Below are 24,889 nucleotides of genomic sequence, written 5' to 3'. Positions count from 1 at the left end.
ACGGCCGACAATCGCTACGTGTGTACGGGCCTTAACACATCCCCCAAAAAGTTAGGTAATTGTAGGAAACTATGGATATCTCAAAACAGTCTATTCAGAGGTAGACTGCTTGGACTCAGGAGGTTGTAAAAGTGCCAATAGGCCTGACCTGAGCAAGGGACATAGGGTAGGGGTCAGAGGAGGAATCTGCAGGGGATGATGCTGAAGCACTTTCAAAAACTCTGTGGCCAGAATGTCCTGGTTGCTGAGTTGACACGAAGAACCCTGTGGACATGGAAAAGACACAGACCCACACGAAGCAGCGGAGAAACTCCAGTGATGTCCACCCTATAACAATATGGGTTCCAGGTTTCCGATTACAAGAGTCAGTTCCTTCTGAGGATACTGGGCAAACGGCTCCGAACCAGCTTGAGGATGATGGGCTGAGGTCACACATGGCAGTTGGACTGTCCTCTATGTCCTAGTAAAACATGTTGCTTTCTTGGCGCTGTCTTGCAACTAGGTCTAATGTCAGGAAAGGCAGCTGGTGTTGATCAGGGTTGATCGTGGTTGGAGGTGAGCAGGTCACTGAAGAATAACATAAGAAACAGACTGGAGATTAGAGATCTACATGTTGGTTTAAGAGCATTGTCCTTGCTCTAGGCTAAATGGACAGGAAAGAGCACATATTGCTCTACTCAGTGAAAGATGTCAGCACCTTAACCTTTACCGCAGTAAACCAGCGGTGATGGAAAAATTTAACAGGTGTTCAGTGGCAAAAAACAAAGATGCTTCAGTCTAAACAGCCTTACTCACTGAGTCTTCTGGGACAAGGTCACACCCAGGGCTGTGCCATCACTCTGGACTTGAAAAGCACTAACATAGGTCTGGAAGGTGGCACAGCATATACCAGTCCAGTGGGGCCCAGGTACGGCCTCCAAAGATAGTTCTATGGAAAAGTCCATGTGCTGCTATAGAGACCACTTCAAGCAGCGATATAGCGAGAAATCGTGATTGAAGTCCCAGAGAAAATCCAAGAGGAAAAAAAGCTAGCAAAAAATATTTCTACTTTATTCAGCAGAGCTGAGGAAAATGCATGCAACCTCCTAGGACATTAGCAAAATATAGTGGTATGTTAGGTAAAGGAAAATTTCTGTTTGCCGTTGTTCAAACCCCCTGTAGGTAACAGTATACTTATTTCTATGTCCCTCAAAGAAGGATAAAGAAATACAGGTACCTCAATGTTGAGAGGGATTACAAACCAGAACTGACCGGTCAAGGAAACTGATCATATTAGTAACATACCTAGACTACCATTGTTGACCTTCCCTGAAAATGTTAGTGACCATGCTGTTTTGCTCATCCAGGACTTCCAATACCTCAAGTCAATGACCTCACTTCCACACATCATACTGCATACTTTTACCAGGTCCGACTCAAATAATTAAAGCCAAGGGATCCTCAGGACAGTACAAAAAAAAAAAAACACATTAAAATGTCAACCTATGTAATTTCCTCAAGAAACATTTTTGAAATTTGTTGTTTGTGGAGAAACTAGGCTATGGAACGAAGACTGGCTAAAAAAATAAAAAATAGGTATTTCCAAGGATTAAACGACTAGCACTTCTTTGTAGCAAAATTTTGTTTATGTAGAAACAAGCCAGGTTCTTGCATTTGGATAGAGATTTAAATGAGTTCAAGCTAAAAGTTAAAAAGCACGATGAAGCCACAGTGGGTCACACCATGACGACCCACTTTTAAAGTGGTTAAATTTGCAACATTTGTACATTTTCTTTTTTTTTTCTTTTTTTTTTTTTTTTTTTAACTAAACAGTTTTTTCCTTTTTGTAAACCAGGAAGAAAAAAAAATAACTAGTACTACAGATCGATTTGCCCGATGTTCGAACGAGCGCAGGAAGGGAAAAGGGGAGAGGGGCAGAGGTGACATTTGCTGTACAGAGTAATTTTTTTGACATACTTACATCTTTAGCTCATTGTACAGGGCACAGCCAAAATCAAGGCACAAAGATCTTCTACAAGTTATTTTTTTTTTTCAATAAAGTTGTACAAAATAATACATTTTACATTCTGTACAAAGAATAATCCAGCAGTAAAATAAAAACAAAAACAGAAAAAAACAAACAAAATAAAAGTGTAGGGAAGTAGGGTGTTGTACAGAAGGAAAAAGGAAGTGATCATGTTCGTGCGGATAGGTCTAACATTCTGCTCAGGACTGAAGATTTAAAGATCACACAAAAGGTGGACTAAGGATAAAGTGGAGTGGTGGTGGGGTAAGAAAGGGGGGGAAAAAAAAAAGAAAAAAAAAAAAAAAAAGCATGGTTAACTATGACCAAATTAAAATGGCCAGGGCTTTTATTTAGAAATAAATACGTCGATATGTTGAAATTCATATCCAAGTATTTATTTTTCTTTCTCTAAAAAAAAAAAAAAAAAAAATAAAAAAAAAAATTAAAAAGGAAGGAAGGAAGGAAAAAAAAATGGCACCCATGTGAAAGGCAAAATAAATTACCTCTTACAACTGCACACCCAACAATGGCAGCTCAGTGATACCAAGACAATTTTTTCTCTTTTTTTACAGTCAAGAGTCAGATGTCCTCTCTCTCAGTTGGCGGTCAGCAATGCAGTGAAGGAATACAAAGTTGATATAATGCATGAAGATTAAAAAAAAAAAAAAAAATAGGATTAGGCCCAGCTTATTATTGAAAGGGGAGGAAAGTCTAGGTACAGCCTCCAGCCTACTGTACAGCCCCCTCTCTTCCAGCTGCATTTGTATACCTTATTTTATGTCAAAATCCTCCACACGCACTGCATTAAATGTTGGCATTTTGAAAGGGAAAGGGGGTGTAAAGGGGGGAGAGGTCATAGGTCAAGGGTAGATTTGGCGCCAGCCCGTGCTGTTTCAGGGCATTGAGGGGTGAAGGGCAGCAAGCTAACAGTTCCACAATTGTCCGGCAGCAAGGAAACAAGTAAAAACAGGTGCAAGCTGGAGAGGGAGTTTGCACGCAGGTTTTTTTTTTTTCCATCCCTTCATGGGTGAATTGTTTCCCCACCCCCCTTTATTTTTTTAAAGATTTTTTTTTTTATATATTTTTCTGTGGGATTTTTGCAGTTTCATTTCTTTTTTTAAATTTAATTAAGAGTCCAGAAAAAAAAAAAAAAAAAAAGAAAAAAATATATAAGAGAATATCTCCATCACAACAGTTCGTATTGACGGAGGTGCATCCTTTGGATAATGTCCCGACAATCATTAAAAACCCTTCGAATATTTTCTGTGTCCACCGCACATGTGAAGTGAGGGTAACAGTAGTGCCGGCCATCTCCGCTTGCTGTACTGATTCTCTGCAGGAGATAAAGAAAAAAAAGATACTCAATGAAATCGGTATGAAAATGGTCTTGTGACTAAAGAAATAAAGATATGTCATCAGGCATTCTAGGAGGAAAAGAGGCTTATAAGTGGCAGATAGCCAGTACTTGGACTTTTATGCCTCGTTTCCACTGAGTGGTACGGTACGGTTCGGTTCAGTACGGTTCGGTACGGCACACATTGCGTTTCCACTGCCAATAGTACCCTTTCATGATAGGCGTGGTGTAGCAGGAAAGCTGTGATAGAGAATTCTCTGACAACCAATCAAAGTTCTGCAGAGTGTAGCTCCACCCAGTTGGTACGGTACGAATGTTCTTGGTACCCCAACGAAAGGGTACCAAAAAAGTGGTTTGGTACGGAATTAGGGTACCATTCATAATGGAAACTGCATAAATAGCGTACCGTACCGAAAACCGAACCGTACCAGAAAGCTCAGTGGAAACGGGGCATTACACTTGCTTTTTTCACTGAAGATAATAATCTGCTAATATGCAGTGCATTCATTAAGTATTCAGACCCCCTTCACTTTTTCGGAATTTGGTTATGATGCAGCCTGATACTACACTTGTTTTAATTTTTTTTTTTTCCATCAGTTTACACTCAGTACCCCATAATGACCAAGTGAAAACAGAATTTTAGAAATGTTTGCAAATGTATAAAAAAAAGAAAAAATGAAATATCACATTGGAATAAGTATTTAGACCCTTTGCAACAACCCTTGAAATTTAGCTCAGGTGCCTCCCATTTCTCTTGATTGTTTGCCAATATGTTGCTACACCTTGATTGGAGTCCACCTTTGGTAACTTTGATTGGACGTGATCTGGAAAGGTACACACCTCTCTATAAAAAGGCCTTACAGCTAACAATGCATACTGTATCAGAGCAAAAGTCATTCGGTCAAAAGGAACTTGCCTGCAGAGCTCAAATACAGGATTATTGCAAGGATCAGATTTAAGGAAGGCTAAAAATACATTTCTGCAGCACCGAAGGTTCCTGAGAGCAGAAATAAGTTTGATACAATCAGGACTCTTCCAAGAGCTGGTCGCCCAGCCAAACTGAGCAATCAAGGGAGAAGGACCTTTGTAAGAGACTAAGCACTAGAGGTCTTGTGTGGCAATGGGACAAAGTTCTAGGACAACCATCACTGCAGCCCTCCACTGATCTAGGCTATGTGGCAGAGTGGCTAGACCGAAGTCTGTCCTGTGCAAAAAACAAACAAAGCCCACGCAAACAGCACCTGAAGGACTCTCAGACTGTAAGGGACAGGATTATCTGCTCGGAGAAACCAAGATTGAACTGTTTGGCGTCAATTTTAAACATTATGTCTGGAGGAAACCAGGCACCGCTCATTCCCTGCCCAATACCATTCCAACAGTGAAGCATGGTGGAGGCAGCATCATGTTGTGGGGGTGTTTTTCAGCAGCAGGGACTGGGAGACTGGTCTGGGTTGAGGGAAATCTGAATGGAGCAATGTACAGAGATATTCTCAATGAAAACCTGTTCCACAGCACACAGGACCTCAGACTGGACAGAAGGTTCACCTTCCAACATAACAATCCTAAGCACACACCCAAGACAACACAGGAATGGCTTAAGGACAACTCTGTGAATGGCCCATAGTGGCCCAGCCAGAGCCCTGACTTGAACTCTATTGAACATCCCTGGACCTGAAAACGGCTGTCCACCAAAGGTCCCTTTCCAACCTGATTGAGCTCGGAAGGATTTGCAAAGAAAAATGGCAGAAAAACCCCCAGTCCAAGTATGCAAAGCTTGTCGTGTCATACCAAAAAGGAAGCGAGACTGTAAAGGCTGCCAAAGGTGCTTCAACAAACACTTAATACTGAAGCACATGTAATGTTTCAGTTTTTTCTTTTAAATAAATTCATATTTATTTCTAAAATTATGTTTTCACTTGACATTAAAGGATACCGAGTGTAGATTAATAAAAAAAAAATATTTGAAACTGTATCAGGCTGCAACATAAAAATCTAAACTTTTTTTTCACCGTTTGAACTGCTGTGTTTGAATTGTTTGTGACAAGTTTACTTTAAATATTGGCATGTAATGCTGCTCTCCAAAGCCCTTTTTAGGTTAGCCACTAAACTGCAAAAAATGAAACATTTAGACCAGCTATGTGATTTTCATCAACATGCCACAATATGCAATAATGGCTCACACTATGGTTTTCAGTCCATCTAACATATTAGTCTGTTGATTAGGACCTAGCAAATAAGATACATTCTGGAAAGTGTAGTCAACAAGTCATTTCTGCTTTCAATAACAGACACACAACTAAAATACAGACACTTACAAATCTGCATCTTTCAGAACTGCTAAAGTAGTAAGCTAATGTACGAGGAATCCCCCACTGCATACAAGCCCTTGCCTGGTGATGTCACTTGCACTGAAAATGACTAGGGTCAGCTTTAGTGCTCTGGAAATAGTATGAGGCTTGGGAAGTTGGCATATTCCTGAGTTGTCTCAGGCAGATTCTGACAACAAACATAACACTGAGCAGGAGCTTCTACAAGCTAGATGTAAAATTCTATACGTTAATGTGAAGTTGTAATTAAACAAAATAGAGAAATACTTACAAGAAACTCATCTCTAATAAAGTACTTGGCCCTTGTGACTTGGGGTTTCTCCCCAAACTCTGGATTTGCTAGAAAAAGGAAAAAAAAAGTTGAAAGGTAAACATAAGGGGTACAAAATTAATGAAACTGTCACTTTGAGAATAAGGGATGAATAGGTATGAAGTGCAGGCACCTAGAGGTGCGCATATCTGAAAGCAGCGTTTAAGCCCTCCCAAATGCCAGGCAGTTCTAAGCGATGCTTCCCGGTAGTGTCAGAGCTGGAAAAGTACCTCCAGCCTCCCTATAACCAACAGAAATGTGTGGGAGGCAAACTTCAGGCACAATCAGCAAGTGCTGAAACTTTGTCTAATCAAAACAGTTTAGTATTTTTGTAAGAGCAAGAGCACTGAGGGTACATTCACACTAGCCACAGTGTTACAACGCAGCAGCTGGTGTGTGGTGGGATGACCGCAGTGCGGATCAAAGTGCATCACACTGCTTTTTTTTTTTTAAACTTAATTTAAATGTCACACAGTGACATTGCATTAAGTTCTATTGGCCACCACATGGTGGCAGTCTGATGACATCACGCTCTCCAACTCAGCCAATCGGGGGAAGCTTTGTATTTATTCACAGACTACAAAGCTGCCTATGAATAGCGGAGCGCCACTCAGACCAAATTCTGCATTGTTCCGGGTGCGAGATGGAAGTCAGTACACAGTGCTGGATTCCACCTGTGAGACAGTGTATGGCTGAAGATTACTGGATTTTGGTCTTACTGTAAAACCCTTTTCTCTGATGTTCATTGACAGACACCGCTTCATATCTTCATTGACCGTTGGGTTATGCTGCGCTCTATAGAAGTAGGACACTAGGCGGAAGAGAGTTAAAAAGCTTGAGACGCCCTTAGGGTAGTCCCAGGGGGTATACTCTTCACTTCCTGCTATAGGACCTCAGTTTAGTAACAAGCAGTGTCAGAAGAATACATAACTCCACAGAGGGGTGTGGGTGCTGTGTCCGTAAATTAACATCAGAGAAAAGGATTTTACGGTAAGACAAAAATCCAGTACTCTTTTTCATTCATTGACGGACACGGCTTCAGATCTTCATTGACCATTGCGACATCATCACAAGGGGTGGGAAAAACAGCAAAAAACAGTTTCCAAAAAAGGGCTAAACATAGCCAACAAGGTAACAAAAGAGCCCAACCAGGAACAACTGGAGCTCACCTACCAGGAAAAAACACACCCTCAATAGGTCATAGCCTCTGCAACAGCGACCTGGAAAACTTTGTGGCCAAAAGAACCATCCGCAGATGCCAGGACATCTACTTTGTAAAACTTTGTGAATATGTGCCAGGTGGCCGCCTTGCAAAGCCGGACCACCGACGCCTGATGACGGAAGGCCCAGGAGGCACTAAGCACCCTCATAGAATGCGCCTTAAGGAGGAATCTCACCCTCAACGGAATAGGCCTACACCACTGCCCGCCTGATCCATCTGTAAATGGTCACAGCAAATGCGGCCTGCCCCGTACGAGAACCATCCGTAAGGACAAATAAGGATTCTGATTTGCAAATCGACTCAGTCGTCGCCAGGTACACCCTGATGGCTCGAATCACATTAAGGGAATGTAAGGCAATCTCTTTTGGATGTTTTGGCTTAGGACACAGCGAAGGCAACATAATGTCCTCATTCAACTGGAAACCCGAGATGACCTTAGGAAGGAACGACTGACAGGGATGGAGAACCAGTTTGTCCCTGTGAACCACCAGGTAAGGTGACCGACAGGACAACTTAGCCAGTTCTGAAACCCTGCATGCAGAAGTAATAGCCACCAAGAAGGCCACCTTTTGTGATAGAGTCAGTAGAGGAATCTCACAAATCTTTTCAAATGGCGGTTTTTGAAGAACCGACAGCACCAGATTAAGATCCCAAAGAGGTACCGGGGACCTTACCGGAGGAGACAAATGGCGAACCCCCTGGACGAAGTTGTGCACCATTGAATTTGTGGCTAACGGGCGTTGGAAAAAATTGCAAAGCTTGAAATCTGGCCCTTAATCTACATCCTATGGGAACTGGGGGGGGGGGGGGTTAGCTAGCACTAACGAGGAGGGGGTGCCATTAGGGTAGGAAGGGCACAGAAGGGACTGACCAACCCGGGGACGTGCCCGCGTCCACTCCGAAATTTCTCAGAGGAGAGCGGGGACACTACTCACCACACCTTCGGAACCGGGTGGGCACCACTCTGGGGCGATCACCTCCCCATGTTTGAATGGGGGGGGTGCTGTGGGCCAGAGGTACGCTGCGACCTGGTCGTGTGCGTCCTTGCGAGGTGTTTCACTCACCGGCCAGTCCTTTTCACATGGGGCTATGTCGTGGCAGACCTAGCATGGAGCTGCGGTCTGCATGCGCTCGCGGGTCAGGATCTAGGGCAGTGGTTCTCAACTCCGGTCCTCAGGACCTACTAACAGGCCAGGTTTGCCAGATAACTGAAATACATCACAGGTGATAGCATTTGCTGCTCAGTGATTGCAGTACTCTAGCCTGCATCTCCCCAAGGTAATACTTAAAATCTGGACTGTTAGTGGGTCCTGAGGACTGGAGATTTGAGAACCATTGATCTAGGGTATCCAGTGGGTCAACCCAGTCTGGCAGTTGATTGTAGTTCTCACTGGAACAGATTTGATTGTGGAAAGAAAAAACAACAAAGGAAAAAAGTTTAGTTTAAAAAAGGAAAAAAAAGCTAGGACCAAAATCCCAGCAAGGATCTAGGTCCTTACTCCTGACTAGGCAGAAAAAAAACTGAGGTCCTGTAGCAGGAAGTGGGAGTATACCCCCTGGGACTACCCTAGGGGCGTAGTCAAGCTTTAATGCTTGTCCGCCTAGTGTCCTACTCCTAAGGAGAGCAGCATGACCCAAAGTTTAATGAAGATTTGAAGCTGTGTCGGTCAATGAACGAAAGAGAAACATGCATTTTATAAGGTGCTTATAGACACTGCAGCAGTTAGTGAAGGAAACAGTTTGTTTGGGCTAGCTTGGTCCAAACTATTTAAAGTGACAGGAAACAGTGATAGTCTAAAATAAAAAGAACTATAGACCAGTGTGTGTAATCTGTCATATTTTGTATATCCAGAGACATTAGGCTACAACTGAGGAGTCTATTCATAAGGAAAGGCTATAGCCCACAGCGGTATCCAGTCTCCTTGAGGTAGGGCATTTATTCATAGGTCTCCTGTATTCCCCCAAAAACAATACCTGAAATCTCCATTTTCTCATCAATACAGGGATGAAGGTAATGCAGTGCAGGCTGTAGGATGCTTAAATTATATGAAGTATATTATATAACTGCATGATTTCTAGGTATTATAAGGGGTTTTTAAAGGACAAGTAACTTGCTTTCAGATGCATTCCACTGGCATTTGATATATGTTTGGGATGCTTCTAGGATCATATAAAATAACCTGACAGGTGCATTTGACCTGCAGTTAAACTCATCCTGAAATGCACTAAGGTGCTTTGACCCGCTCCAAGCTGCTTTTGCACTCCCATTGACTTGCGGGATGGCAAGTAAACAAAAAGTTTGGCCAACTTTACCCACCCATTATGCCAAAACCATGTCTATATTTAAAGTGGTTCTAAAGCCTCAATGTTTTTTTTTTTTTTTTTTTACCTTATTGCATTCTATGCATTAAAGGTAAAAAACCTACGTCACAGACTCGCCCCCTCACCCTCATACTTACCTGAGCCCCATGTCGATCTAGCGCTGTGCATGAGACCTGTAGTTTTGTCTCTCATCCCTGGGAAGATCAGTAGCAGCCGGAGCCTTGGCAAAGGAGCAGGGGGTGGGGGCCACAAGCCCGCAGAAGTACCCCCATGGGAATCGGTTTCCTACTGGGGGCACAAGCAAGAAGAGGAGCCAGAAGCACCAGTGGAGGCCCGAGAAGAAGAGGGTAGGGGCCCCTCTGTGCAATTTGATTGCACAGAGCAGGTACTTGTTATTTAAACAAAAAAATAATTTACAACAAATTTAAGAAACACAGATAAACCCATACCATCATCTGGTGTGGTATAACGAGCAAACTCTGGAAAGTAGTCCTCGATTTTCGATTTCCCAACCGAAACTTTATCAGCAAGTAGATCTTGTTTATTCAAGAAGAGAATGACTGAAATTGTCCGTAGCCACCTACAATGCAAAAAATGCACTGCAATCAAAAGTTTGGAACATCATTTTGAGTGAAATACAAGAAGATATTTAGCTTGTAACGTTATCTGTATTGTGCACTATAATACATTTGAGCAACCTCAATTTATTTTGCTGTGCTGCACGTGTCAAGAACATACAGGAGTTTTTACAAGTGCCATCAAATACATGTCAGATGGTGCATGCAGTATTCAGAGTAGTACAGTATAAAGGTTCTGCTATATGCTGATGTGAATCAAGCCTTAAAACAAACCTGCAGGTATTTCTTATCTGGCAGTGTTCACAGTTCCTTTGAGCAGGAATGCCCAGTGAAAATCTGGAACCCTATCATGCAAATCACGACCAGATGGTATGCTCATGACGGAGGCCAGTCTCCTCCTGGGGTTCTTTGGACATAAAAAGAAGTAGTCTACAGACATGCAAACTCCCTGCTCTAATGATTAGGGACCACTTTACCAGGTAAATCCACACTGGGGCATCTGATGGGGTCAGGACACCTGCTTTTTTTGTACTAGAACATGGCTAATGTATATGAAACTAAAATAAATTAAGGCCTTGTTACACTGCAACTTTTTCAGATACAAAGCTTTTTGGCTACAGATGCTTTGTCCAATGCAGGTTTAAATCTACCTGGGTTCATGGAGGAGGGAAAAAAAAAAAAAAAAAAAACGAAATAAGGAGGCCCACTACTATGGAAAAAAATGGAAAGAAAATATTAGATTTTTGTCTTATCGTAAAATCCTTTTCTCTGAGGTTCACTGACAGACACAGCTCCATGTCTAAAGATCATTGGGCTTTATGCTGCTCTCTCTTCAGTAGCAGGACTAGGTGGAAACCTTTTTGGTTACACCCCTGAGGCAGTCCTAGAGGGTATACCATCACTTCCTGCTATAGGACTTCAGTTTGTAACAAACAGTGTCAGAAGAACATAACACAACCCAACAGAGGGGCGAGTGCTGTGTCCGTCAGTGAACCTCAGAGAAAATTTTACGGTAAGGCAAAAATCCAATTTTCTCTTTTGTTCACTGACGGACACAGCTCCATGTCTTCAGACCATTCGGATGCCCGAAAGCAGTGTCAATAAGAGGGGTGGGAAAAAACACAGCAATACGCAAAATTCCCAACAAGGGTAAACATAGCCAACCAGGAAAAAACAGGAGCCCAACCAGTAACAGGAACTCACCACCAGGAAAAAAAAATTACACCCTCAAGAAGCGGAAGCCTCTGCAACTGCAGCCTGCAAAACTTTGCGGCCAAACGCCGCATTCGAAGATGCAAGTTCATCCACATCTAAAGCTTTGTGAATGTGTGTACAGACGACCACATAGCCGCCTTGCACACGTGAACCACTGATGCCTGATGATGGAAGGATGCCCTCGTAGAATGCGCTTTAACAGGGAAAGGAGGAACCTGTAGAACCTTAATGGAATAGGCCTGCACCATCGTCTGCCTGACCCACTTGGAAATGGTCGCAGCAGACGCGGCCTGCCCCTTACTAGGTCCATCCATAAGAATAAAGAATCGGATTTTAGAATGGGTTCAGTCACCACCAAGTACACCCGAATCCCCCTTACCACATCCAAGGAATATAAGGCAATTTCCTTAGGCTGTTTCGACTTTGCGCATAGGGACGGTAACAAAATATCCTCATTCAAATTAAACCCCGAGACAAAGCCTGACAGGGTCGCAACACCACTTTGTCCCTATGAATAACCAGGCAGGGTGAACGACAGGACAACGCAGCCAACTCTGACACCCGATGTGCAGAAGTAATAGCTAATAAGAAAGCCAACTTCTGCGACAGAGTGAGCAGAGGAAGAAGTTCTCGAATATTTTCAAAGGGGGGCTTTTGAAGCACCGACCGTACCAAATTGATATCCCACAGAGGTACCAGGGATCGCACCGGAGGAGCAAGATGGCGAACTCCCGGCACAAAGTGTGAACCAAGCACTTCGCCGCCAACAGCCTTTGGAAATATAGCCAAGGCAGAAATCTGGTCCTAAATGGTGCCCAGAGACAAACGATCTACACCTAATTGTAGAAACTCCAACAGGCGAGAAAAGGAGCAGGGAGAAACCCTGCAAGACTCAAACCAAGTAATATACGCCTTCCAAACTCTATGACAACCCTTTCTAGAAGTAGATTTCCTAGCTTTTAACAATGTAGAAATCACAGACTCCGACAGCCCTCTATCCTTCAGCACCTGACTTTCAAAAGCCTAGGCCGTTAAAGCCAGCGGCTGTAAAGCAGGGTAGAAGACTGGTCCTTGAGACAGAAGATTTTCCCTGAGAGAAAGTTTCCAAGGGACGTCTTCTACCAGCCTTACATGACCTGCATACCAAGACCGGCGAGGCCAGTCTGGTGCCAATAGAATGACTGGAATCCCTTCTACCTCGATTCTGTATAGCAGTTTCGATAGAAGTTGTATTGGAGGAAAAGGGTAAATCAGACGATACTAACCCCAAGGGGCCACCAGGGCGTCTTCGACGTCAGGAAGAGGATCCAGAGACCTGGACACAAACCTTTGCACCTTCCTGTTTAGATGGGAGGCCAGCAGGTCCATATTGGGGGTCCCCCACTGAAGACACAGTTGATGAAATACCTCCATTCTCCCGAATCAAACGTCTGCCGACTGTAGATAGTCGGCTTGCCAATTCTCTACCCCCAGAATGTGCACAGCCCACCTCAAGATTCTGGCTACTTCCCGGGCCGCCAGGACACTCTTTGTGCCCCCTTGATGATTGACATATGCCACAGCAGTAGCATTGCCTGAGTGTATCCGGACAGGGCATCCCTGCAGACGATCCGTCCATTGAGACAGAGAAAGTCTGATCGCCCGAATTTAAAGGATTTTCCCAGATGCAGGGCTGGGGAGTGGAGTTACCAACGAAGAGATTCCCTCGAACCCAGACTCAAGAGGATCAGATTGCCCAATGATAGCAGATCCTTGTTCCATTTGGGCAGCATCTCTCTTTGCAGAGGTCTGGTGTGGAACTGTGCAAACGGAACCACCTTGAAGGTGGAAACCATCAGACCGATGGTTGGACAACAGGAGCCGAACCACATCCTGTAGCTTCAGGAGTTTTGTCTGAGGAAGAAACACCCGGGCTGATGCTGGTTCCAGCGTCAGACCCAAGAAGTCCAGCCTGGTGGACGGAGTCAGAGCCAATTTCTGAAAATTCAGTGTCCACCCGAACTTCGGTAGAGTTTGCACCTTAATGTCCAAGTCGGCTTCTAGAGCTGAGGAAGACTCTGCACGCAGAGGCAGGTTGTCCAGGAAACACAGTATTGTGATCCCCTTCTGTCGTAGCAAGGCCAACACTGGGGCCAAAACCTTTGTGAACACCCGAGGAGCTGAGGCGAGACCAAAAGTTAACGCCACAAATTGATAGTGCTCCTCCCCCATGGCAAAATGCAGAGAACGCCCGACAAATTGGAATATGAAGGTAATCGTCCTTAAAGCGGTAGTATACCGCTTTTTTCCACTTTTAACTACAGGTAAGCCTATAAAAAGGCTTACCTGTAGGTACAATCAATATCTCCTAAACCGGCACGGTTTAGGAGATATTTGCACTGCATGCAGCCGCTCACGCGAGCGGCGCATGCGCTCTGAAGGTCCGGTGGACCTTACTAGCTCATTATGCCTTTGTCTTGCAGGTTTTTTTTTAGGTTTACAACCGCTTTAAGAGAAATAGAAGCCAGAAGATCTCCTTGATGAAGGAAAGCTACTACCTTACGGATGGACACAAAAGTGGTTCAGAGCCTTGAGGTCCAAGATTGGACGAACCTTGCCTTCCTTCCTGGGAACTGTAAACAGGTTTGGATAAAAACCTTGAAACCATTCCAACTCTGGAACCGACACAAGAACTTCTTGTGAGACAAGCGTAAGTTGGAAGGAACCTTGCCAGAGGCAAGAACCGAAACTCGATCTTGTAACCGAACCAACTCGTGGACCCATTTGTCCTGAGTAAGCAAGGTCCACAGATCCGGAAAAAGACAAAGACATCCCCCCCCCCCATCCCAGATGCGGGTGAAGGCCCCCTTCAGGCTGGTGAAGGCTTGTCTGCGGAATCAGAAGTGCCGCTTTGGACTTACCATACCAGGGTCCCTTGGAGCCTCCCGCAAAGTTATAGGTGGATCTTGAACCCTTTTCCTGCGATCCAGACGGATGAAAGTGTCGTTTGCGAGCCGAAAAGAAAGGACCATGTTTACGACAAGGTTCCTTGCCCCTAGCAACCTGTGGAAGTAATGTACTCTTACCTCACATAAGACCCTTAATGATCTTTTCCATAGAGGCACTGAACAAATGGTCACCTACAAAAGGAAGATCAGTCCGCACCCTTTTAGAGGCCTGGTCGGCCGACCAGTGCTTCAACCATATCATGCGGCGAAGGATCATCGCAGTCACAGATACCCTGCCGGCCAAGGGGGCTGCATCACAAATCTACTGTAACCCCTGGAACAACTGATCCGCCAGCTCAGGAGGTTGTGGACTTCCTTCCAGATCCTGGTGTAAAATCTTTGCCCGTTTCGTAAAGGTCTGAGATACCAAGGTGATAGCAAACACCGGTCTCAAAATGAAACCAGCCATGGTGAAAAGGTACCAGACCAGAGCCTTAGCTCTCTTGTCCACGGGTCCTTAAAGGATGGAGAATCTTCCCCCTGCAAAAGGGTGGCCTTATTTAGCCTGTAAACCTGAGCGTCCACCGACAATGAAACCGTTCGCTTCTTCAGACGAGACTCTTCAAGAGGAAATCTACTAGCAAAATGCTTCAGTATTCCAACCATGCGTTTCAGGGAACCCCACCGACTAGTGACAATCTCATCAAAATAGGCAGGAAAGGGAAACCCCTTAGTAACCTTGGAAGATTTGTGGGTGCCAAACTGCACTAGCGTCACTGACTCAGCAGCAGCTGAGTCCTCCAACTTTAAATTTTCCCCACACTGACACAATTAGAGCCTCCACCAGTGCGGTTTCATGCGCGGCTGCTGCAGAGAAGGGAGCCATCCTCACCATTAGAGCACTCAGCGACCCAGTGGGCTGATTCTCGTCCACGGCAGCCAGTTCCACCTCAGAATACAAGGAAGCAGAGGATACAGGTGAAGGCGGGGGGTGCTTCCTGCTAGGCCACCTTTGCTGGGCAGCATCTACTTTGGATACTAGTGACTGCAGGGCTGCTGTCATGGCTGCCAGGGCAGACAGACCCAGAGGGTCCCGCAGCTTCCAGGAGTGGATCAGGTGGTGATACACGCTCCAGAGGCTCCATGGTAAACAAAGGGTTAATCAGAGAACGGTGGCACCACAAAAATCAGCTCACACGTGGCGCAGAATATAGCAGAGGAAGGATTGTGTACCCCCAGAAACTCACTACCCGAGCTGAAGAGCGCCAAACAGTCTGCCACACTGCAATGGAAAGAGGAAGCGCAGACACTGAAGGCCTCTGCAGCACATCACCACAAACAAACTACAAGAAAATGGCCGCTGTTAATCTCTATGGGGAAACCAAAAACATGGCCGCTGGACTACACAAACAAAGCTGGGAATACAGAATCCATGGCAAAATGGCGGTGCCACGTGGCACTCCACCGGACCCAAGGGGAAAAAAAAAAAAAAAAAAAAAAAAACAGACCCCAGGAGAGGACCCCCTCCCCCCCACCCCTGCAGCACCCAGGTACAAACACCCCTAAAGGGAGGCCAACAGCAGCACCCACTACTCTTCGGCCCAACACCAGACAAACCCCCCTACCTAACTGCACCTAAGCCCCCCAAAAGGGGCTGGGGGGGCGTCAGGTTAGGGCACCTACGCAGGGAGAACCCCACTATGGAGAAGGGGAAAAAGACGAGGGGAGGAAGGACACAAGAGGGGGCCTACCATCCCCAGGGAGGGCCCGCAAACATCCCAGCAATTCCGTAAGAAAGGAGGGGGGACACTACTCACCATACCATGGCACCAGGCGGGAGCTACTCCCAGCAGTCCACCGCACCATCTTGGAATGGGGTTACTGTGGCCTGAGGTACACTGCGACTCTGAAAGTGACTGCTGTCGTGACCAGGGCTATGCGACCTTGTGAGGTGTTTCCAGTAGGACTATGTGGCTCTTGAATGTAGTTCACGACGGAACAAAATAAAGAAAACATAAAAAACTAAATTTAAAAAGGAAAAAATGCCAGGACCATAGATGCCAGCAGAGAGCCAGGGCCTTACTCCTGACTAGGCAGAAAAAAAATGAAGTCCTATAGAAGGAAGTGATGGCATACCCTCTAGGACTGCCCCAGGGCATAACCAAAAAGGTTTCTGCCTAGTCCTACTCCTGAAGAGAGCAGCATAAAGCCCAATGGACTGAAGACATGGAGCTGTGTCCGTCAGTGAACGAAATAAATAACTCCTACCTGTTCACACCTCTAGATTCATATGTAGAAACCCAATAAAAACATTAGAAGACAAGACGTGTACCTATTGTTCCAGATGCTTTTAAAGAGGTTTAGCGCTTCCTGGAGTCTGTTGGTCTGATTGTCCTCTCGGATCACCATATTATAACTGCTGCTGGCTACTACAAATATAATTGCTGTCACATCTGGGGGTAAAAAAACAAAAGAAAAACAACGACATTACTCTAAAACTCTACGGAGTAACATTTTTTTAAATATGGCAATCAATTTTTTTTGGAGATGATCTGAATGATGCCTATTCAAAGACTAACTAAACTGTGCATAATAAAAGTATATTCACCGTCTTAGAAGCTTTTTGCATAAAAAAAACAGAAAATCACTGTGGACAGAATTTGTTTTTTTTGTTTCACTGGTCAAAAGAAATAGACGTTCATTTCAAAGTGATCTCAATTACACTGACCATGCAAGAAAGTGAATAAGTTGGGGTGGGCACAAAGAGGCCTATAACAAACCTGAAGAAGGTAAAGATTTCCAGGTATGGTGCTTTATAGTTACATTGGTCCAGCTTGGAGTAATGTAACTATGCATATACCATACCTGTGGTGACCTCTCTAGAAGCTGGAAATGGCTGTGGTAGACCCCGCTACTCTAGTGATCTCTGGTAGCTTCCAGGTCCAAAGCCGAGCAGCTGCCCTGCTGCATCCTGACCACATAAACCGACACTGTATGAAAACATTTCGCAAACAATTTTTTTTTAACAATGAATATGGTTTTTGTTCAAGAAAATGGGATTTTTTTTTTAAATTATTTTTATTGAGATTTTTTAAACATATACAAAAAAACAGTACAGACCTACAAAACAAGGAACCACCTAACTAGGTGGACCGTAAGGTAGAAAGTTCAACCTCCCCCTTTCCCCAACCCCGTAGTGCAATAGTCCATAAAGTGCTTAAAGATTCAAACAAAATAACGAGACCCGCAGTTAACCAAGACTCAATACCAAAGTATATACCTGAGAGCGAGAAAGGTCTCTCTAATAAAAAGCATCCCTCACATTGACAAAAATTCATATCTACATCTTGCTACAACATTTGCTATCCTTGGTCTAATGCAAGGTATCAGAGGCAGATAGCCAACACTGCCACACCTTGTCAAACCTCTGGGGGCATACTCTACTTAGGTAAGTGGCTTTATACAAAGGCAAAGTCTTGTTGATAACACCTTTCCAACAGGACAAGGAAGGGGCCCCTGGCCTCTTCCAAGATAGCAGTATAGCCTTGCAAGCATAAAAGAGGGAGATAGATAGAAGGGTCCTCTGCACCCTGTGTGGTGCAATCTCTTCGACCAGACGGAATAAGCAAATGGAGATCGTCAGGGGTACCGGAATGCACATCAGGTCCTGAAGAGTCAGAGTAACACCCGCCCAGAACTCGCGTATCCGAGGACAATGGCAAGATATGCGATCGAAGTCCGCAAGGGAGGTGGTACAGCGCCAACACTCCGCAGAATTCGTGCCATACATAGAAGGCTATTCTGGCAGGGGTATAATAGGCTCTGTGTAGTAGTTTGAATTGTATGTACCGATCCCTGGCCAACACCAGCATTCGGAACGGGTGCTCCTACATGTCATCCCACTCTTCCCCCTGAAGATCAGGCACCGACGCTAACCACCTACATTTAACCAGTGCTTTTGGCCTTTCCCCAAAAAATTCCTTATAAACTCCTGATAGTGGTTTTGGCAGCAACTCATCACACAGCATGTGCTCTATAGAAGAGGATCTAACCTCTAAAGTTTCGGAGCCAAATTGCGCCTGAAAAGCAAGCCGCAATTGCAGGAAACTAAATAAATACCAATTAGGCAAGTAAAATTGAGATTTAAGTTTGTCATACGTGAAAAGTTTCCCCTCCCTTGCCTCCAGGATGTCCTTTAGTTGTTTAATACAAACTTGTGCCCACACTACAGAGTCCTGTATGGCTCCAAAATGGGGGAATTTAGGATTGTGCCACAATGGGACATCTGGGGAATGGGCCCGAACCCCAGGCAGCATGAGTGTCTGTACCCTATCCCATGCACATATTAGTAGCACGCATCGACCCCGTTAACGGTGAAGCCATCTGAGGGCCCCTGTATACCGGGTAGAACAGACTCTCGTACGATCCCAGGAGAGCAACCACAGTCGTTGCATCGCTGTTATCTCGCAATAGACAACCTCTCGAACTATCATTTGGCCCGCTAAAAAAATAATTGAAAAGGTCCGGCAATGTCAGTTCTTCCTGCCCAAGTGGCTCTTGAAGGGCCCTAATCCCTATCCTGGGATGAGACGACAGCCATAGGAAGGTGCTAAATAGACTTTTTCACACGCTTGAAATACGAACAAGGAACCCAAATTGAAGAGTTGCACAGATGATACAAAAATACCGGTAGAATTTTAATTTTTATGAGGTTCACTCAGCCTATTAAAGAGAGGGGTAGGTGTCGCCACGCTTCGAGTTGTGTCCTGACCCTGGCGAGCAACGGGAGCAAGTTCAGTGAGATATAGTCCCCCACTCTGGACGAGATGCGAAGACCAAGATACCTGAATTCTGAGACCCAAGGTATGGGCACCATCCCAATTGCCTAGGCCTGAGCCCCAGTATCAATGTGCATAACATTGGATTTCTCCCAGTTCACTCGCAAGCCAGAAAACCCCTCAAAGGTTTTCAAAATCCCAAAAATGACCTCAAGGGACTGTCCCGGATCCTGCAAGAAAAGCAGAAGGTCGTCAGCATGAAGAGCAATGCATTCCCTGATACCCCCAACCTATAGGGCTCTCTCACCATCAGTGACGACCGCAGGGCTATGGCCATTGGTTCTAATTGCTAGAGCAAATAAAGAGGGCGAGAGTGGACACCCCTGTCGTGTTCCCCTTCCCACCGAGAACTGTGGAGAAACTGCTGTGCCTATTCGAATGGCTGCTTTGGGGCTGCTGTAGAGCAGAGCTATGCAGGCCAGAAAAATGCTACCGAACCCCATATAACGAAGGACCGTAAACATGTATTTCCAGTCAACTGAGTCGAAGGCTTTCGCAATGTCGAGCGACATGACAATCCGCGCACCAGAATTAGCATGGTCAATTTGTAAATGCGCAAATAACCTTCGTAAATTGGGGTTCGTGGATTTCTGGGGAATAAAGCCTGTTTGGTCTATGTCTACTATGGTGGCAATGACCTGTGGAACACTCCAAAGGGTCCTTGCCCGATTTAGATAACCGGATAACCTGGGCTCCCAGAAGCGATTCAGGTAGAATCTTTTGCTCCAGGCAAAAGTGAAACAGGGACTGTAGTCTCGGGACAAGAGTCTTCATATGGGATCCTATACCACTCTGCAAAAAGGCCATCCGGACCAGGAGATTTGTGTGTGTGTATGTGTGGGGGGAGAGGTCCTAATCGCCGATTCTATCTCTTTAGTAGTAAAAGCAGCGTCTAGACTGTCCCTATCCACGCCTGAAAGCGTTGGAATTTGTAGTGATGAAAGGACTCCACCTCCCGGTCAGCATAGGGTGAACTAGGTGCGTATAGCTTTTCATAATATTCGACTAAGAAAGGGACTGTCTTGAAAAACAACACCATCAGTCCCAGAACTCGCATGCAGGTCCAAAGAGAAGACCGTGTGCGGAACAGCAACAGTTGACCTCAGTCTAAAGTGCAAAGAGTTTTGACCCCGGAGGGAGAAACACCCTGACCGAGGACAAGTCCAAAGTCAGACTCAGAAAATCCAGTCTCATGGAAAGGACTAGGGATGATTTCTGAAGGTTCAGAACCCACCTGAACTCTACCAGAGTTCCCACGGTGACAACCAACTTCATTGTCAGCACCGTAGGTGACTCCAAACGGAGAAGCAGAGCGGCCGGGAAACCAGGGCCGATACGCCTCGCTGCCGCAAAAGCGCCAGGACCGGAGCCAACACCGTCGTGAAGACCCTAGCAGCATAAGTGAGACCAAAGGGTAACGCCACAAACCAAGAGATCCTTCCCCACTGCAAAAAACGGAGAACCCGTAGCTGTCCAGAACTTAATGGGACGTGAAGGTAGGCAGCTTGATGTCTATGGAGGCCAGGAAGCCTTATGTAGAGAAGCCACCAACGTGCAAACCAATACCAACTTGAATTTATGATCTGCACAGAACCAACAAAAGACCAGTAGGTCCAGCTTGTTGAACCAGAGCCTGAACTGCCCCACAGAGCGCCTGTAAGTGATCCGGAGACAGCCGCACATTGGAAGGGAAAAAACATTACCGGAAATAACCGGATCGAAACTCGATCTTGCAACTAGACCACATGATCTCCTGAACCCAGTCAGCCTGGGATCCGGGCCAGCCGCAGGTCCTCAACCCCCTAGATGGGAGAGGAAGCACCTTCAGGCCACGTAGGCCTTGTCAGCAGGTCTGGAAAAAAACCAAACCCATGTAAGCCAGACCAGGGTCGTCTGGAACCCACGCAGGAGTCTGGAAGGACTGGGAAGGGGACACATCGACTGTCCCCGAGGGACGAAGAAACTGTTTGCGAGCCGAAAGGGAGGAACCCCGACTGCGACGAAGGCCGTCACCCCTGACAGCCTGTTTTCATCCAGGGCAGTGTCAAACAGGCGATCCCCCTGAAAAGGGAGATCCATTAAGACCTTCTTAAAAGTTTGATACGCAGACCAACCACCAAACACCGCCAAAAACGACAAGGTGTTATACAAGGGAGCCTCGACCAGCGCGGCATCGCAAACAAAATGCAGCCCCTGCACCAGCTAGTCCAACAGCTCCCCCAGAGCAAGAGGGACATGCCCCACACCAAATTGTGGTGTTGGGACTCCGCCCATCAGGCAGAGTCTGCGTGGCAAGGGCAAACATGAACACTGTTTCCAGTGCAGCTACGCCAGGGAGCAGAGCGCAGGCCACAGCCCGCGCCATTCTATCCCCCAAGTCCTTTGAGGACGGGGATTCCTCCACCAGGACAACGGTAGTCCCATTCAGCTAGAGGCCGTACGTCCACAAAAGGCGGAAACAGTCCTCTGTACCAGAGACTCCCCCAAAAGGGCAACGGCTAACGGCCGCTTAGACACCCCAGGGGAACGTCTCAGAAGGTTCCACTCCTACATGAGCAGCCAACAAAATGAGCAGCTCCCGGTGGCATGTGAGTGCCAGATGCGACCTGCGCCCTAAGCGCAGCCGCCGCTGCGACCCCCAAATTGCAGGGTGCCACGCACCAAAAACAGCCAGTGCGTCCACCAGCGCCTGTCGCGGCAGGGGAGGTGGAAATGTCATCGTCACCATCCGAGGAGACAGGGCACGAGGTAACAGACACGGCAGGGAGGCCCACGTCAGGCCCACGCCTGTGGCGCCTGAGCGAGACTCAGACTCTGAGACATCAGAAGAGGCAGGGGTAGGTGGAGAGAAACGTTTTAGCACACCTACCACCACCCCCCGGGCCCAAATGCGTCCCGAACTGCCGAAAAGGCATAGACGGACAGTGGAGATCTGGAAGGCCCTGCGGCCTCCGTGAGGGGGTCAGGTGGGAATAAAAGCTGAGGAACCCGCCAGCAACTTTAAAAAAAAAAAAAAAAAATGAAATTTTTTTTTAAATGGCCCCACAGCGCTACAGCGCCCCCCGGAGGTCAGGCAAGTGCTAACGGACCCCCACAGAGAGGGAACGACCACCCTCAAGACTCACTGTCCTTCAGGCACACCCACCGGCCTTCACTGCAAAAAATCTCTAGCAAAATGGCCGAAAACGGGTGTACCAAGATGGCCGCCTCCATAGAAGCAGACAGAGGCTACAACAAAATGGTGGCCCGCCCGAAAATTGCGGTATTTGGGGGCCCTTTGGGGTACCCCCCCAAACGCCCATCCGCACCATCCACTGCAGAAGAACCCCAGCAAGCCCCTCCGTATGAACATTGAGCACCGCGGACAGTGCACACTCGCCCGGCCCCCCATGCGGCCTGCACACTAGGCCCCAGGCTCAGGTAGGCCCAAAGTGGGGGGTCACAATAGGACAGAGGGAAACCCAGGAGTGCGAGGGTCCGACCATCCCAGGGAGAGGGCCCGCTTCCATCTCAAAATCCACCAGGGAGGGGGGGTTTCAACGACGACATTTGCTCACCATACCGGGAACACAGGCGGGCGCCATCTCTTGACAGGACCCCACGCCACCTGAGTAGGGGGGCTGTCGGCCAAATAGGAACGCTGCGACATCAGCCTAGACCCTGTCGTGTGCGTCCTGGCGAGACGTTTAACTTGCAGGGCCAGTCCCCGTCCAGTGGGACTATGTCGCGGCTGACCCAGCGGGGAGCTAAGGCCTACACGCGATCGCTGGCCAGACTGGGGTGACCACTGGATATGGGGGTCCAGTCTGTCGCCCAGCCCGGCATAATTGCTTGAAGATCTCACAGGAAAAAAAGTTCCGGACAAAAAAAGGCTAGCTAAAAAAATTCTACATAAAAAATACTTTATATGCCAGGACCAGAGATCCCAGTAAGGAACTAGGTCCTCACTCCTGACTAGGCAGATTAAAAACGGACATCCTATGCAGGAAGAGAGAGGGTGTACCCTCCGGGACTGCCCATAGGCGTAGCCAGAACTTTTTCCTGCCTAGTGTCCTACTCCTGTAGGGGGCAGTATAACCCTACTGATATGAATCAGAGAGAACTGCGTCGGTCAATGAACGATAGAGAAATAAAAATCTAGTGTATAGAGAGAAAACACTGAAATTCAGAAAAAAAAATATAAGAAAGCCAAGACGCTAGGTCTCAACAGAGAAAGACCTAAAGCTCTGCTCCTGAAGCTAGGCAGAATGAAACTGAAGTAATATCAGATTGGGTTCCTTGTAATGGCTGTGGGATGGCCCCCTAGTGGCGTGCTGAGGTACAAATGTTTTTTGTATTAACCTGATAATTATCTGCCTAGCCTGCTCCTGCAGAGTGCGCCATTACCCATTAGTGAAGGCTAATACCATCGGGCGGCAACTGTGAGAGGACGTAAGAGAAATCCTTTTTTTTTTTCAGAATTGTCGCTCTTTTGTTTATAGCGCAAAAAAAAAAAAAAATCACACAGGTGATTAAATACCACCAAAAGAAAGTGCTATTTGTGGGAAAAAAAGGACATCAATTTTATTTAGGTACAGCGTTACACGAGCGCGCAATTGTCCATTAAAGTAACAGTACCGAATCTCAAAATATGGCCTGGTCATTAAGGGGGAAAATCTTCCGGTCCAGAAGTGGATAAATTGGTTCTAAAGGCTGAAGGGTATTTACATTCTATGCACAAAGGTAAAAAACCTGCAGTATGCAGCTCTCCCCCTCAATCCCCCCCCCCCTCCGCCAATGCTTCCCTGAGCCCAATCGTGATCCAGCGACGTACACAAGAGCAGCTGCTTTCCCAGGTCTCTGTCTCCTCAATGGTTCCCGCTGCTGTCAATCATAACAGATGAGGAGGGAGTGGTGGCTAGACCAAGTCCTGTTTTGTGTGGGGTTCAGAGTGGGGCCCCGGAAGCGAATACACACAAGTGCCCCCCATAGCAAATGGCTTGCTATGGGGGCACTCCGAGAAGGGGAGGAGCCAGGAGCGTGGAGTTCCTCTGACCCAGTTGTCTAGCCATTACAATTTGGCCCTTGTCAAAATCACAAGAGAGAACAGAGAGAGAGCACAGAGAGAGAGAGAGAGAGAGCACAGAGAGAGAGAGAGAGCACAGAGAGAGAGAGAGAGAGCACAGAGAGAGAGAGAGAGAGCACAGAGAGAGAGAGAGAGAGCACAGAGAGAGAGAGAGCACAGAGAGAGAGAGAGAGAGCACAGAGAGAGAGAGAGAGAGCACAGAGAGAGAGAGAGAGAGAGCACAGAGAGAGAGCACAGAGAGAGCACAGAGAGAGAGAGAGAGAGAGAGAGAGAGAGAGAGCACAGAGAGAGAGAGAGAGAGAGAGAGAGAGAGAGAGAGAGAGAGAGCACAGAGAGAGAGAGAGAGAGAGCACAGAGAGAGAGAGAGAGAGAGAGCACAGAGAGAGAGAGAGAGAGAGAGCACAGAGAGAGAGAGAGAGAGAGCACAGAGAGAGAGAGAGAGAGAGAGCACAGAGAGAGAGAGAGAGAGCACAGAGAGAGAGAGAGAGCACAGAGAGAGAGAGAGAGCACAGAGAGAGAGAGAGAGAGAGAGAGAGAGAGCACAGAGAGAGAGAGAGAGAGAGAGAGCACAGAGAGAGAGAGAGCACAGAGAGAGGGGGGGGGGGAGAGAGGGGGGGGGAGAGAGGGGGGGGGGAGAGAGCACAGAGAGAGAGAGAAATACATATACATATTGGCTAACCCATCATGATTTCATTACAGCAGCAGCACAGATGCTGATCTGTCTAA

General features: G+C 46.6%; 1 protein-coding gene across 2 annotated transcripts in view; it reads right to left on the bottom strand.

Annotated features, from left to right (window-relative positions):
• Positions 1-2,040: 2,040 nt before the first annotated feature.
• Positions 2,041-24,889, bottom strand: part of GNAS (GNAS complex locus) — a 385,873-nt gene continuing 363,024 nt past the window's right edge. For both annotated transcript variants that reach the window (XM_082271589.1, XM_082271590.1), the window contains exons 9-12: positions 16,593-16,713; positions 9,990-10,120; positions 5,958-6,025; positions 2,041-3,338 (exon numbers count right to left, since the gene is read on the bottom strand). In XM_082271589.1, the coding sequence (XP_082127715.1) occupies positions 3,192-3,338; positions 5,958-6,025; positions 9,990-10,120; positions 16,593-16,713 (467 nt within the window). In that variant the 3' untranslated portion in view covers positions 2,041-3,191. The remainder of the gene's footprint in view (positions 3,339-5,957; positions 6,026-9,989; positions 10,121-16,592; positions 16,714-24,889) is intronic.

Source organism: Pelophylax lessonae, assembly GCF_965119305.1.
Source record: "Pelophylax lessonae genome assembly, chromosome: 11".
NCBI classification, from domain to species: Eukaryota; Metazoa; Chordata; class Amphibia; order Anura; family Ranidae; genus Pelophylax; species Pelophylax lessonae.
Note: the sequence above shows the minus strand (reverse complement) of the source record. Positions and strands in the feature narration are given on the sequence as shown.